The following is a 13637-nucleotide window of genomic DNA, read 5'->3' as shown; positions in this document are numbered from 1 at the left end:
CCAGGGCTATATATTGGAAGCCAGGGATAAGCCATTTTGGTATTGTTGGCAAAAAAATAAAAATCTACAAGAGTCACTTTATAGAGGAGATGGGCAGCATAAAAAATAATAAATAAAAATGTTCCCATGTAGTCATCACAAGATGATTCAAGAAATGTGTGTGTAGGAGTGAACATATAATACTTTAAAGACAAATGTTAACATTTTATTGCATGTACACACTAACTTCAGTTTATTATTAATCATGCTTCATATATATATATAATCAATAAAATCTTTTCCTTGAGACAGGCAGACAAGTCTCAAATTATTTTCCAACCTTTCATTTGTCTGGAGAAGAAACTGTTAGTTCTTGGAGTTTTTCACTAAGAAAGCTAGTATCTCTGTCAGTCAGATTTTCTGTGTCTGCTACACTTTCCAGGAACTTCTGGCCTGCACACGGTTTCCCGGTCATGGGATCAATTACTTTCCCAACCTTGTACACAATCTCAGCAAGCTCATGTTTCACATTCTTGCTTTTTCGTTCAGGCAAAGCTTTCAGAAGCACAATGTCTCCCTCGATGCACTGCTGTTCAGGATCATGAGCAAAGTATGTTTTTCGCTTCTTGTAGAACTGTAGAAGAGGGAAAAGAGCATGAAGATCAATGGTTGGTGGTTGTGTTATTCTGGGAAAGATTAAATTGATGCCTTTAGTTAGATGGGTTTAAAATCTTTACCGGGCATAAGTACCAGTATTCTGATATTTCTTTAAGAGCACCTGCAATTTGAATTACCATAGAAAATTATATTGTTCTTTGTCCTGCTTAGTTCCAGGGTCTACTTGTTTTGTACTATGCTGACCTAGTTCCTACATTTATTTGTGCATGATGTGGCAAGGGGTATCATTTTTCAACTGTTGCAGAGCCTGATTTGGGCTGTGAGGGAGTGACTAGCTCAAGGTCACTCAGCTGGCTTTTGTGGTTGGTAGCATCGTGGGAAACACTACATAAAATACTTTTACAAATGTGAGGGCTTCGAGTTTAAAGACTGCAATTAAAAAAACAGATAAAGTTTATAAGAATTAGTGCAGATACATAGTATGCCTCCATTCACTTTATCCATGTGACAACCATATATATGCAATTTAGCCTAACAGAGAGCTTACTGGTACTACCCAGTGAACATTTTAGATTGCAAATATTACTCCTAATTTCTCTAATTTGATATTTTACTCACTGGCATTAATGTCAACGAACAATACTGTATAGTAACTGATTTACACAGAAAAACAATCTTCTAGTCCAGACATGTCAAACACAAGGCCCGGGGGCCGGATGCGGCCCATGAAGTGGTTTCATGCGGCCCACGAAGCCATCCTGGAAACAGTGGGGGAACGGCCCCCACTGCCTTGGCCATGGCCCAGAGACCCTCCTCCTGCCAGAGACCCTCAGATCTGTTCCACTCCTGCCCAGGCCCCCATAGGCACCCTTGATGCGAACGATGTAGAGCTAGCCACGCCCACCCAGTAGGCCATAAACACTTTAGCCACACTCACCCAGTAGGCCACACCCACCCAGGCCACACCCACCCAGCCCCTTGAGGGCAACCGCAATGCTGATGCGGCCCTCAATTAAATTGAGTTTGACACCCCTGTTCTAGTCCAACCCTTGCTCAAGCAGAAAACCCTATACCAGGGGTCGGCAACCTGAAAAAGGAAAAGAGCCACTGGGAACCGGTTCCATCACACATAAAAAAAGTGGGAGCCGCGTGCGTGTGTCCATGCACGCGCATGCGCAAAAAAACATTTTGCGCATGCGCAAAACGGGTTTTTCTTGCGCATGCGCGGACGCGCACGGTTGCCAATTTTTTTTATGTGTGATGGAACCGGTTCCCGGTTGCGCGACGGCGACGGCCCATTTGCAGAGCTACCGCCTTCGGCAGCCTGCAAACATGCCGCGACAGCTTTCCCAAAGAGCGGCGCCGCTGCCCGTTCGCGCGGAGGTCCGCACGCACCTCTCCAAAGGTTTGGGGAGGTGCGCGCGCACCTCCGCTCGTTCGGAGAGGTGCGCGCGCACCTCTCGGAATGGGCAGAGGCGCCGCTTGTTGGGAAAGCTGCCACGGCCCATTTGCAGAGCTGCCGCTTTCGGCAGCCTGTAAACGTGCCGCGGCAGCTTTCGCAACAAGCGGTGCCGCTGCCCGTTCACGCGGAGGTGCATGCGCACCTCTTCAAAGGTTTGGGGAGGTGCGCGCGCACCTCTCGGAATGGGCAGCGGCGCCGCTTGTTGGGAAAGCTGCCGCGGCACGTTTGCAGAGCTGCCGCTTTCGGCAGCCTGTAAACGTGCCGCGGCAGCTTTCGCAACAAGCGGTGCCGCTGCCCGTTCACGCGGAGGTGCATGCGCACCTCTCGGAATGGGCAGCGGCGCCGCTTGTTGGGAAAGCTGCCGCGGCACGTTTGCAGAGCTGCCGCTTTCGGCAGCCTGTAAACGTGCCGCGGCAGCTTTCGCAACAAGCGGTGCCGCTGCCCGTTCACGCGGAGGTGCATGCGCACCTCTTCAAAGGTTTGGGGAGGTGCGCGCGCACCTCTCGGAATGGGCAGCGGCGCCGCTTGTTGGGAAAGCTGCCGCGGCACGTTTGCAGAGCTGCCGCTTTCGGCAGCCTGCAAACGTGCTGCGGCAGCTTTCCCAACAAGCGGCGCCGCTGCCCGTTCGCACGGAGGTGCGCGCGCACCTCTCCAAACGGGCGGTGCCACTCTCCATTTGGAGAGGTACGCGCACACCACTGCCCGTTCGAAGAGGTGCGCGCGCACCGGGCGGCTGGGAGCCGCAGGAGACGGCTCAAAGAGCTGCATGCGGCTCCGGAGCCGCAGGTTGCCGACCCGTGCCCTATACCATTTCAGATAAATAGTTGTCCAATCTCTTCTTAAAAACCTCCAATGATGGAGTACCCACAACTTCTGGAGGCAAGCCGTGATATCCTTACTTCAATCAGATTGTACCCAAACATGAGACAGAAGAGACTGAAATAAAGACCCCTGGCCTTCAAGGAAGTTTACCCACCAGTATCTAATTATTTAATAGTATTTGTCCAGGCAACTACGATAGGAAAAATTTAAAAAGGTAATAGAATCTTAAATCAAAGCCTACAACACACTCTCAGCCAGCCAGTGCTACTGCAGTATCACCTTTGTCTCCTTATCTCATGAGAAAAGGAGACTCTTAACAGATCCCCTTTAGTGTTGTAAAAGGTATAATATAGTCACAACTGAACTAATTTTCAGTGCCACAATTCATAGATTTATAAACGAAATATGTACAGAATTAACTTTCTTCACTTTTACCCATAGCTAATTCAATATATTTGTGATTTATGCCACTTTTCCTGGGTTTCTAGACATTTGAATCAGTTTTTGTTTTAAAAACAACATACAAACTTTAACCAATGCAAAGATCAATATTTCCTGTGCCTGCACCAAACTATATTTTTCTTCTTGATTTTTTTGCTCTTTATTTTAAAATAACATACTTAGAAACGTTATAAAAGTACTGTCAGACCAGATAAAATTTGAATTAACTGCATGTTAGCATTAAAATTAGGACCTGGCATCAAGTGGTTGTAGAATACTTTTTAAGACACACAGCATCTTATATAATCCCAGCATTGTATTTTTATGTTATCTTTTGTCACAATATCTCATAATAATGATTTTCTCAGTAACTCCATGAATTAGGCAATTCAAGAAATTGAAGCTTAACAGCTTACACTCTCAGCTCTGAAGAAATCTTTACCTTTAATAAATAAGGATCCAGTACCAGCCTTGTTACTCTCACTTTAGCTGTTTGGTGCATTTTGGTTCCAATTACTTTCCCTATGATCCATTTTGCATGAACAACTCCACGTAATGCAGACATGTCTTGGTTGCTAACATTCAGGTATTCTGTAAAATAAATGTAAATGTAATTTTAGTAAAGAACTTTGATGCATTGTTGAAGCCAACACACCTACAAAACCTGCTAAAATATAATTTTTCCTATATTTCAACTTTCTTCTTAGAAATGATTTATTATGATTAATAGTTACCCATCTCACACAATTGATTATGGGCAGCTTACAAGATTAAAACAATAACTCTGCTAGATTTACCCATAACAACAGATCCCATTTACTTTTTACCCAAATACTTGTGGGAACAGCTAGTTCTTCAATCCCTTGCAAAAGGCTAACAAGGTTGGAGTAATCTGAATCTCCAGAGGATACTGTTCCCTAGGGCAGGTGGAGCCAGGTTCCATAAAGATTACACTATGTAATAGAAGGGACTGAGACTGTACTACAGATAGTGAGGTAGGCAGAAACAATGGGAGAGAGGAGTCCCACAAATAACCTGGCCGTATGGTCATTATAATGACCAGCACCTTGAATTGCACCCAAGATCCTACTGGGAGACAGTACAGCTTGCAGAGCTGGGTTACAAGGAATGTCAAAAACTGCCTATACCACTGCATTCTGGACCACCTGCAGCTTTTGCGTGCACTTCCAAGGGCAGCCCCATGTGCAGTGTGTTACAGTAATCCAAGCAGATGAGTCACCATAAGCAAGTGACTGCTGGCCCAGGAAGGTGTGCATTTGGTGCACAAGACAAATCTGTACAAGACCCCCTCTGGCTATCACCTGGGGAATTCTGGGATTTGAAGACCAGACATCCTGAAGTTGCTGAGGCTTGAGAAACACTGGTCTAAAATGTGCAGGAGTAAGGAGCCAAGAAATTAAAAGACGCTTGCTCCTGGGGAGGAAAGCCATGGCAAATCTAGACAGCACACTAAAAAGCAGAGACATCACCCTGTCAACAAAAGTGCGTATAGTCAAGGCTATGGTCTTCCCAGTTGCAATGTATGGCAGTGAAAGTTGGACCATAAGAAAGGCTGAGCGCCAAAGAATTGAGGCCTTTGAACTCTGGTGCTGGAGAAGACTCCTGCGAGTCCCTTGGACTGCAAGGCGATCAAACCGGTCAGTCCTAGAGGAGATCAACCCTGACTGCTCTTTAGAAGGCAAGATCCTGAAGCTAAAACTCAAATACTTTGGCCACCTAATGAGAAGGAAGGACTCACTGGAGAAGAGCCTAATGCTGGGAAAGATCGAGGGCAGTAGAAGAAGGGGACGACAGAGAATGAGGTGGCTGGATGGAGTCACTGAAGCAGTAGGCGTGAGCTTAGATGGACTCCAGAAGATGGTAGAGGACAGGAAGGCCTGGAGGAATGTTGTCCATAGGGTCGCGATGGGTCGGACACGACTTCGCAGCTAACAACAACAACAACAAGGAGTATTAGGCACGTTTGCCGCTTTGAGTTATTTATAAAAAATAAACGTGGGATATAAAATAATTATCATTCTAACATCAACATTAGAACTCTCCTCTGCCGGTGATCTTAAAAGGAGGTGCCGGACGGGAGACAACACTCGAAATTTAACTGCCTCCCAGTACGGCTCCCACGAATCCGCCGGTCCCGTTTGGTTCTCACCCCCACAGAGGGAGGAAAGCACCACTTTCTCCGGGTCCCGGATAACCGATTCGCGCCCCCTCCCTCGAAGTCAGCCGAAGCCCTTACTCTCTGCTCGCTCTCAAGACTGGAAACCGGCAGGTGAGATCCCAAAAAAGGAAAAGGCGGAGCCAGAGCCGGAAGGATCGCCGTTTCCGTCATGACGCCATTAGACAAGGAGGGGGCGTGGCCGCCGCCGCGAAGGCTTCGAGTGGCTGCGGGCTGAAGCCTTCCAGGTTCAAGGATGGGCGGCTTCGGGTGGAGAAGCTGGCGCTGTAATTAGAAAGCGGCATGGTTTCGAGAAGCATTTCTTTGATAACGGTTGGGAAAGCAAATTCAATGCAACTGAAGCTTTTTCTAACTTGCAGACGTCTGGTAGATTGGTTTCCTCCCTCTTGCGTTTTTTTTAAAAAAAAATTATCATCCCGTCTTTATTATAAATAACTCAAAGCATCTAAGCGTTTCTAAAGCATCTAAAGCAGGGGTCTTCAAACTTGGCCCTTTTATGACTTGTGGACTTCAACTCCCAGAATTCCTCAGCCAGCATGCCTGGTTGAGGAATTCTGGGAGTTGAAGTCCACAAGTCATAAAAGGGCCAAGTTTGAAGACCCCTGATCTAAAGCATTTCTCCTCCTGTTTTGCCCACAGCAGTAACGCGGAGAGGTAAGTTGGGCTGAGAGTGACCTGCCCGAAGTCACATGGCCGGCTGTCATGCCTAAAGTGGGACTAGAACTCGCCGTTTCCTGGTTTCTGGCCTGGTACCTTAATCATTAGATCAAAGTGGCTTTTGTGCGTCATTGAAAGCTGTTTTCGTGGGGGTACCGCATATCTTTTGATCTTTTTTCAAATGGTATTTTTTTTCTGGTATGCTTATGCTTTTAACAATTACATGATAACGAAAACTAATGTCACAGAAGGTGGCAGCACCGGTTCCTCTTTTTTAGGTGATCCTTAAAAACTAAACGGGATCACAGTTGGTTACTAGTTGCATGAAAGACCAGTGTGAGGTGTCACTAGATTGGACACTTAATACTATGCTGGAAAAAGACAAGGGCGAACCATGTACATATTGTTGCCAAGAAAATAACAAGTGCCTGTGAGAAATGGAAACTGATTTGAAGAGGAGTTTAAGCTATGAAGCTTTCCTATCGTTTGGATACTGGTATTTGGAAAAGGCAGATATATTAAATTTCTATCAATATCCTCATGGAAAAAATTGATAGTGACACAATTCAATTTATTATGTGTGTATTTGACAAAGTCCCATCACTGAAAATTGCTGTGCTTTTATTAATACAAATAGTGGATAAAAATAGAATTAATTACACTCTGTCATTTTAAAGTTAAAATCAGGAAATGCTTTGGATGCTCCCTTACAAAAATATGTCTAAATACATTCTCAGTCATTGTCTTCATATATTTATTTTTTCTATACTTGTAATCCTTAGTCATCCCTACTTACTGTCACTCGTCCCCTGGTCACTTCCTGATTGAAGTATTGTAATATAAATGGAGTTGACCTTGAAGAGTATCTGGACTTCAGCTGTGCAAAGTGTAACACACCTCCCCTGCCCCCAGGCAATTATGTCTGCTTCTAGTAGAATTCATATTAGTCTTCTGCTCTACAAGCTGCATTAGTTACTGTTCTGTTTCCAGTTCCAATTCAAAGTGCAGATTTTGACCTACATAGCATGGGACCAAATTACTTGAGGGGCTGCCTCTCCTGGACTATATCTGCCCCTTCCCCTCAGATTCTGTCTACTAGGGAGCTACATTTGGCAGGGTTGAGTAAGCTAGGTTTAGAAAAAGTCTTTTCTGCTGTGGCACCTGTGCTGTGAAATACCCCTCCCTCCCCCGAGGTGAGACTGGCTCCATCACTTTTGACTTTATGAAAGTCCTTCAAGACTGACTATACCATCAGGTTGGGCACTCCAGGAGATGGATGAAATAGCTCCTGTATTAACATCCCTCCACCTATTATTTCCCCTTCATGGATTACTGCCTTGTCGTGGCGAAGGGGCTTGCGTAATTCAATGAAGCTATGAGCTATGCCGTGCAGGGCCACCCAAGACGGACAGGTCATAGCTGAGAGTTCTGACAAAACGTGATCCACTGGAGAAGGAAATGGCAACCCACTCCAGTATCTTTGCCATGAAAACCCTATGGACAGTACCAAAAGGCAAAACGATATGACGCTGGAAGATGAGCCCCTCAGGTCGGAAGGCGTCCAATATGCTACTGGGGAAGAGCAGAGGGCTAGTACTAGTAGCGCCAGAAAGAATGAAGCGACTGGGCCAAAGCCGAAAGGACGCTCAGCTGTGGATATGTCTGGTGGTGAAAGGAAAGTCCGATGCTGTAAAGATTTTTTCTCCATAGGAACCTGGAATGTAAGATCCATGAATCAAGGAAAGCTGGACGTGGTCAAACAAGAGATGACAAGACTGAACATCGACATCTTAGGTATCAGCGAACTAAAATGGACAGGAATGGGTGAATTTAATTCAGATGACCATCAGGTATACTACTGCGGGCAAGAATCCCTCAGAAGAAATGGAGTAGCCTTCATAGTCAATAAAAGAGTAGGAAAATCAATACTGGGATACAATCCTCAAAATGACAGAATGATCTCAGTTCGAATCCAAGGCAAACCATTCAATATCACAGTAGTCCAAGTCTATGCCCCAACCACCAGTGCTGAAGAGGATGAAATTGACCGGTTCTATGAAGCCCTACAGCACCTTATAGAAGTAACACCAAAAAATGATGTCCTTATCATCATGGGGGATTGGAATGCTAAAGTAGGAAGCCAAAAGATAACTGGAATAACAGGCAAGTTTGGCCTTGGAGTACAAAATGAAGCAGGGCACAGGCTGATAGAATTTTGTCAAGAGAATACGATGGTCATAGCAAACACTCTTTTCCAACAACCCAAGAGACGGCTCTACACATGGACATCACCAGACGGTCAACACAGAAATCAGATTGACTATATGCTCTGCAGCCAAAGATGGAGAAGCTCTATACAGTCGGTAAAAACAAGACCAGGAGCTGACTGTGGCTCAGACCATGAGCTTCTCCTTGCAAAGTTTAGGCTTAAACTGAAGAAAGTAGGGAAAAGCACTAGGCCAGTCAGGTATGAATTAAATCATATCCCTGTTGAATATACAGTAGAGGTGACAAATAGATTTAAGGAATTAGATCTGATAGACAGAGTGCCTGAAGAACTATGGACAGAGGTTCGCGACATTGTACAACAGGTAGCAACCAAAACTATCCCAAAGAAAAAGAAATGCAAGAAAGCAAAATGGCTGTCTGAGGAAGCTTTGCAAATAGCTGAGGAAAGGAGGGAAGCGAAAGGCAAGGGAGAAAAACATAGATATGCCCAATTGAATGCAGAATTCCAGAGAATAGCTAGAAGAGATAAGAATGCCTTCTTAAATGAACAGTGCAAAGAAATAGAAGAAAACAATAGAATAGGGAGGACCAGAGATCTTTTCAAGAAAATTGGAGAGATGAAGGGAACATTTAATGCAAAAATGGGCATGATAAAGGACCAAACTGGCAGGGACCTAACAGAGGCAGAAGAGATTAAGAAGAGGTGGCAAAATTACACAGAAGAACTATACAAGAATGAGCTTAACGTCCCAGATAATCACAATGATGTGGTCACTGACCTCGAGCCAGACATCCTAGAATGTGAGGTGAAGTGGGCCTTAGAAAAGCTGAGCAACAACAAAGCTAGTGGAGGTGACAGTATTCCAGCTGAGCTATTCAAAATCTTAAAAGACAGTGCAGTAAAAGTGCTACACTCAATTTGCCAGCAAATTTGGAAAACTCAACAGTGGCCACAGGATTGGAAAAGATCAGTTTACATTCCAATTCCAAAGAAAGGCAGTGCCAAAGAATGTTCAAACTACCGCACCATTGCACTCATTTCTCATGCTAGTAAAGTCATGCTTAAAATCCTACAAGCTAGACTTCAGCAGTATGTGGATCGAGAACTACCAGAAGTACAGGCAGGATTTCGAAGAGGCAGAGGAACTAGAGATCAAATTGCCAACATACGCTGGATCATGGAGAAAGCTAGGGAGTTCCAGAAAAACATCTACTTCTGCTTCATTGGCTATGCTAAAGCCTTTGATTGTGTGGATCATAACAAACTGTGGCAAGTTCTTAAAGAGATGGGAGTACCAGACCATCTTATTTGTCTCTTGAGAAACCTATATGCGGGTCAAGAAGCAACAGTGAGAACTGGACACGGAACCACTGATTGGTTCAAAATTGGGAAAGGAGTCCGGCAAGGCTGTATACTGTCGCCCTGCCTATTTAACTTATATGCAGAGCACATCATGAGAAAGGCAGGGCTAGATGAATCAAAAGTTGGAATTAAGATTGCCGGAAGAAATATCAACAACCTAAGATACGCAGATGATACCACTCTAATGGCAGAAAGTGAAGAAGAACTAAAGAGCCTCTTGTTGCGGGTAAAGAAGGAGAGTGCAAAACTTGGGTTGAAACTTAACATTAAGAAAACCAAGATCATGGCAAGTGGCCCTCTCAATTCCTGGCAAATAGATGGGGAAGAAATGGAGGTAGTGACAGATTTTGTTTTCCTGGGCTCCAAGATCACTGCAGATGGGGACTGTAGCCAAGAAATTAAAAGACGCTTGCTCCTGGGGAGGAAAGCCATGGCAAATCTAGACAGCACACTAAAAAGCAGAGACATCACCCTGTCAACAAAAGTGCGTATAGTCAAGGCTATGGTCTTCCCAGTTGCAATGTATGGCAGTGAAAGTTGGACCATAAGAAAGGCTGAGCGCCAAAGAATTGAGGCCTTTGAACTATGGTGCTGGAGAAGACTCCTGCGAGTCCCTTGGACTGCAAGGCGATCAAACCGGTCAGTCCTAGAGGAGATCAATCCTGACTGCTCTTTAGAAGGCCAGATCCTGAAGCTAAAACTCAAATACTTTGGCCACCTAATGAGAAGGAAGGACTCACTGGAGAAGAGCCTAATGCTGGGAAAGATCGAGGGCAATAGAAGAAGGGGACGACAGAGAATGAGGTGGCTGGATGGAGTCACTGAAGCAGTAGGTGTGAGCTTAAATGGACTCCAGAAGATGGTAGAAGACAGGAAGGCCTGGAGGAATGTTGTCCATAGGGTCGCGATGGGTCGGACACGACTTCGCAGCTAACAACAACAACAACCTATTATTTCTTTTTATTTTTTATTTTACAATTTTTAATGTTTTGCAATAATTGTTATGGATATTATCTATTTTTAGCATTGTTGTACACTGTCCAGAATCACTTATTTTGTGAAATACGCAGCTATACTAATTTGAAAAATAAAAATGTTGCTGTGTCGTGTGAGCACAGCAAGGCACAATTTAGCGTTGTGTGTTGTGTAAGCCATACGTAGTTTGATCCAGTGTGTCATGCAATCCAAGAATAAGAGTTTAACTGAGTAAGGTCATAGTTGCATTAATGTGTTATTTGAACACATTGTTTGAAAGCCAAAATGTGAATGTTGTTTGGGGCTGAAATGGGAAAACTGTTAAGTTTTGAGTAAGTAGATCAATGACTGACATGGCAGTACTATTCTCTACATAGTAGTATACGGTAATATTTGTGTAAGATAGCTAAGAAAGCTGTATGGTGTGTTTCAGACATAATCTGTACAGTACCAGGTTGGAGAAGATCACACTAAATTTACTTTCTACCTTCTGGCCCAAGTTGTATTTTGAAGAACGCTTAATATGTCTACTTGTACTTAAACTGTCTAACTTTCAAATGCCATTTCACAACAATCAGATAGAAAGCTTCAAATAGTCTTTGGATATGGCTGCCCAAGATGGTATCACCTCTCTTAATTCTGATGTCCTTGAAGTAGCTGATTCAACACAAATCAGCCTCCCAGATAGAAAATATTGAACTTTCATACTTTAACACCTTGTCTAGAGCACATTTTGAACAACTAGATTCTATGGTAAGATAATGGGAAGTTCTGTGGAGTTCCATTTGAAGACAGATTGTGTATCTGGTCTTGAAGACATCACAGATAACCTGTATAATTGCTAATTATGTTCTGCAAAAAGGACTATTTACTTAGATCCTTATTTAAAAACTAAAACAAATATTGAGATACCCAGGTGAAACTATCTTAATTCCTGCAGGGAATGAACCTTTATGGCACTAGCAAGACAAATGTTTACATCAAAGCCTGTTTCAAAGAGGAAAGACTACCGAAATAGATAGGGTTTGAATGCAAAAATGATTATGAATATGAGTACTGCTTGCACTGTATTGATTTTAAAGTTTTTCATATGATTATATGACTCAGGAATAAAATTTGTTGTTTACCTTCTGAGGTCTGCTTCAAATTTACTTCTTTTCCAACATGCCAACTATGGAACTCATGCACATGAGATATTTTGGGACATTCTTTTTGCAGTGAGGTACCACCAGGCACTTACTGCCTTATTATTTGACTAAGAGCAACATTTCTCAACTTTAGGAATCGAAGATGTACGAACTTCAACTCCCAGAATTCCCCAATCAGCATGAGAAAAATGTGATAGAGCAGGGGTCCCCCTCCCCCGGTCTGTGGACTGGCACTAATCTGCAGCATGCCAGCAAGCGGACCGCTCAAACAAGCAAAGCTCCATCCTTGGGATGCAGGCAGTATTCAAAATGACAACCCCTCTGATCCACAAAAAAACCCTTTCTCCATGGCACCGGTCCCTGGTGCCCAAAAGGTTGGGACTTCTGCGATAGAGAATGCCCAACATTTCTGTGCAGCTACCCCATTGAGAGAAAACATATGATTGCAACATTTCATAGAGGACTTCCTAACTTCACTTGAGAATTTACTGTAAGTTTCCAAGAGGCATCAGATGTCCTGTCTGAATGTCACTTCTGGAGAAAAAAGAAGTGGTGTTTATGCTTTGTCTTTGGATATTTGCTCACTTGGAGATTATAATTTCTTTTGCTTCTACAAGTGCTGGTCTGCTTATTGTTTAAAGTTTTACTTGTAGTTTCTCTGGAGCAAGGAAATTTTTTGTTGCATTGATACAAAACACTAGCATTGAACATGGGCATCTAGCTTATTAGCGGGTAGCATGAAGATGGTTGATTCTGTTCAATAAACCATGATTCAGTTAACAATGGATAAGCACATCTGCAAACACAGCCTTTCTTTATTAAAATTCAGGCTGAGTCAATATACCTCTTTCCTTTTTTCTTCTTTTAGCATTTGTGTGTTTACACTCCTTGACTTAAAACCATTCATTTAGTGACCATTCAAAATTACAATGGCACTGAAAAAAATGACTTATGGCTATTTTTAAACACTTATAATTGCTTCAGTAACCCCATAATCACATGATCAACATTCAGATGCTTGGCAACTGGCATGTATTTATGACTATTGCAATCTCCCAGGGTCAGGCTCACCTTTTGCAACCTTCTGATAAGTAAGGTCAATGGGGAAAACAGGTTTACTTAGCCATGTTACAAACTTAACAACTGCAGTAATTCACTTAACTCTGGCAAGAAAGGTTGTAAATTGGGCAAAACTCACTTAACAATTGTCTTGCTTAGCAACTGAAATTTTGGGCTCAGTTCTGGTCATAAGTCAAGGATACCTGTATATAAAAACTAAAGCAGTTGTTTTGAAAGAAGCAAAAAAACTTATAGCATCTTAAAGCCTATCAGTTGTACTATGGTAAATATCTAAATATTTACATATCTAAAACAGATATTGAAAGAGCTTTCATAGGGGTAGCATTTGGTTTCTGAAATTCCCTTTTTCTACATCTTACAGTTTTATTTATATTTTGTATTTCTTAACTGCCCATCTCCCTCGAAGCTGTTTTATATACTTTAAAATTTGTATGGAGTTGGCTATATCTATATTATCTATATATTTGTAGCAAAGATTTCCCTGTCTAGTTATGACTGACTTTTGGCCGACGGAGCCAGCATTGTCTGAAAGCATTTTCCATAGTCATGTGACTAACGCCAAAGGTGCATGGAATGCTACTACATTCCCACTGAAGTGGTATCTGTTAATCTACTTGCATTTGCATGCTTTCAAACTGCTAGGTGAGCAGGAGCTGAGGCAGGAAT

At 43.2% G+C, this 13637-nt stretch overlaps 2 protein-coding genes across 5 annotated transcripts in view; one reads left to right on the top strand and one right to left on the bottom strand.

Annotated features, from left to right (window-relative positions):
* Positions 1 to 192: 192 nt before the first annotated feature.
* On the bottom strand, positions 193 to 5636 carry MRPS17 (mitochondrial ribosomal protein S17). Of its 4 annotated transcripts, none has more exons than XM_081340638.1 (3): positions 5580 to 5636; positions 3765 to 3913; positions 193 to 613 (listed from the first exon to the last, which is right to left on the bottom strand). In XM_081340638.1, exons 2-3 carry the CDS (start codon positions 3885 to 3887, stop codon positions 323 to 325), a joined length of 414 nt encoding a protein of 137 aa, XP_081196764.1. In that variant the 5' UTR covers positions 3888 to 3913; positions 5580 to 5636; the 3' UTR covers positions 193 to 322. The 4 variants fall into 4 exon arrangements, with proteins under 4 accessions (XP_081196764.1, XP_081196765.1, XP_081196766.1 ...); XM_081340639.1 differs by lacking the exon at positions 5580 to 5636 and adding an exon at positions 5493 to 5557; XM_081340640.1 differs by lacking the exon at positions 5580 to 5636 and adding an exon at positions 5368 to 5545.
* Positions 5637 to 6121: 485 nt separating this feature from the next.
* LOC308675004 (merlin-like) overlaps positions 6122 to 13637 on the top strand; it is a 40761-nt gene continuing 33245 nt past the window's right edge. Inside the window, exon 1 of the mRNA XM_081339932.1 lies at positions 6122 to 6173. The gene's annotated coding sequence lies outside the window, so the exon portion shown is untranslated. The remainder of the gene's footprint in view (positions 6174 to 13637) is intronic.

The sequence above is a fragment of the Vipera berus genome (assembly GCF_964194415.1).
Source record: "Vipera berus genome assembly, chromosome: 1".
Taxonomy (NCBI): Eukaryota; Metazoa; Chordata; class Lepidosauria; order Squamata; family Viperidae; genus Vipera; species Vipera berus.
Note: the sequence above shows the minus strand (reverse complement) of the source record. Positions and strands in the feature narration are given on the sequence as shown.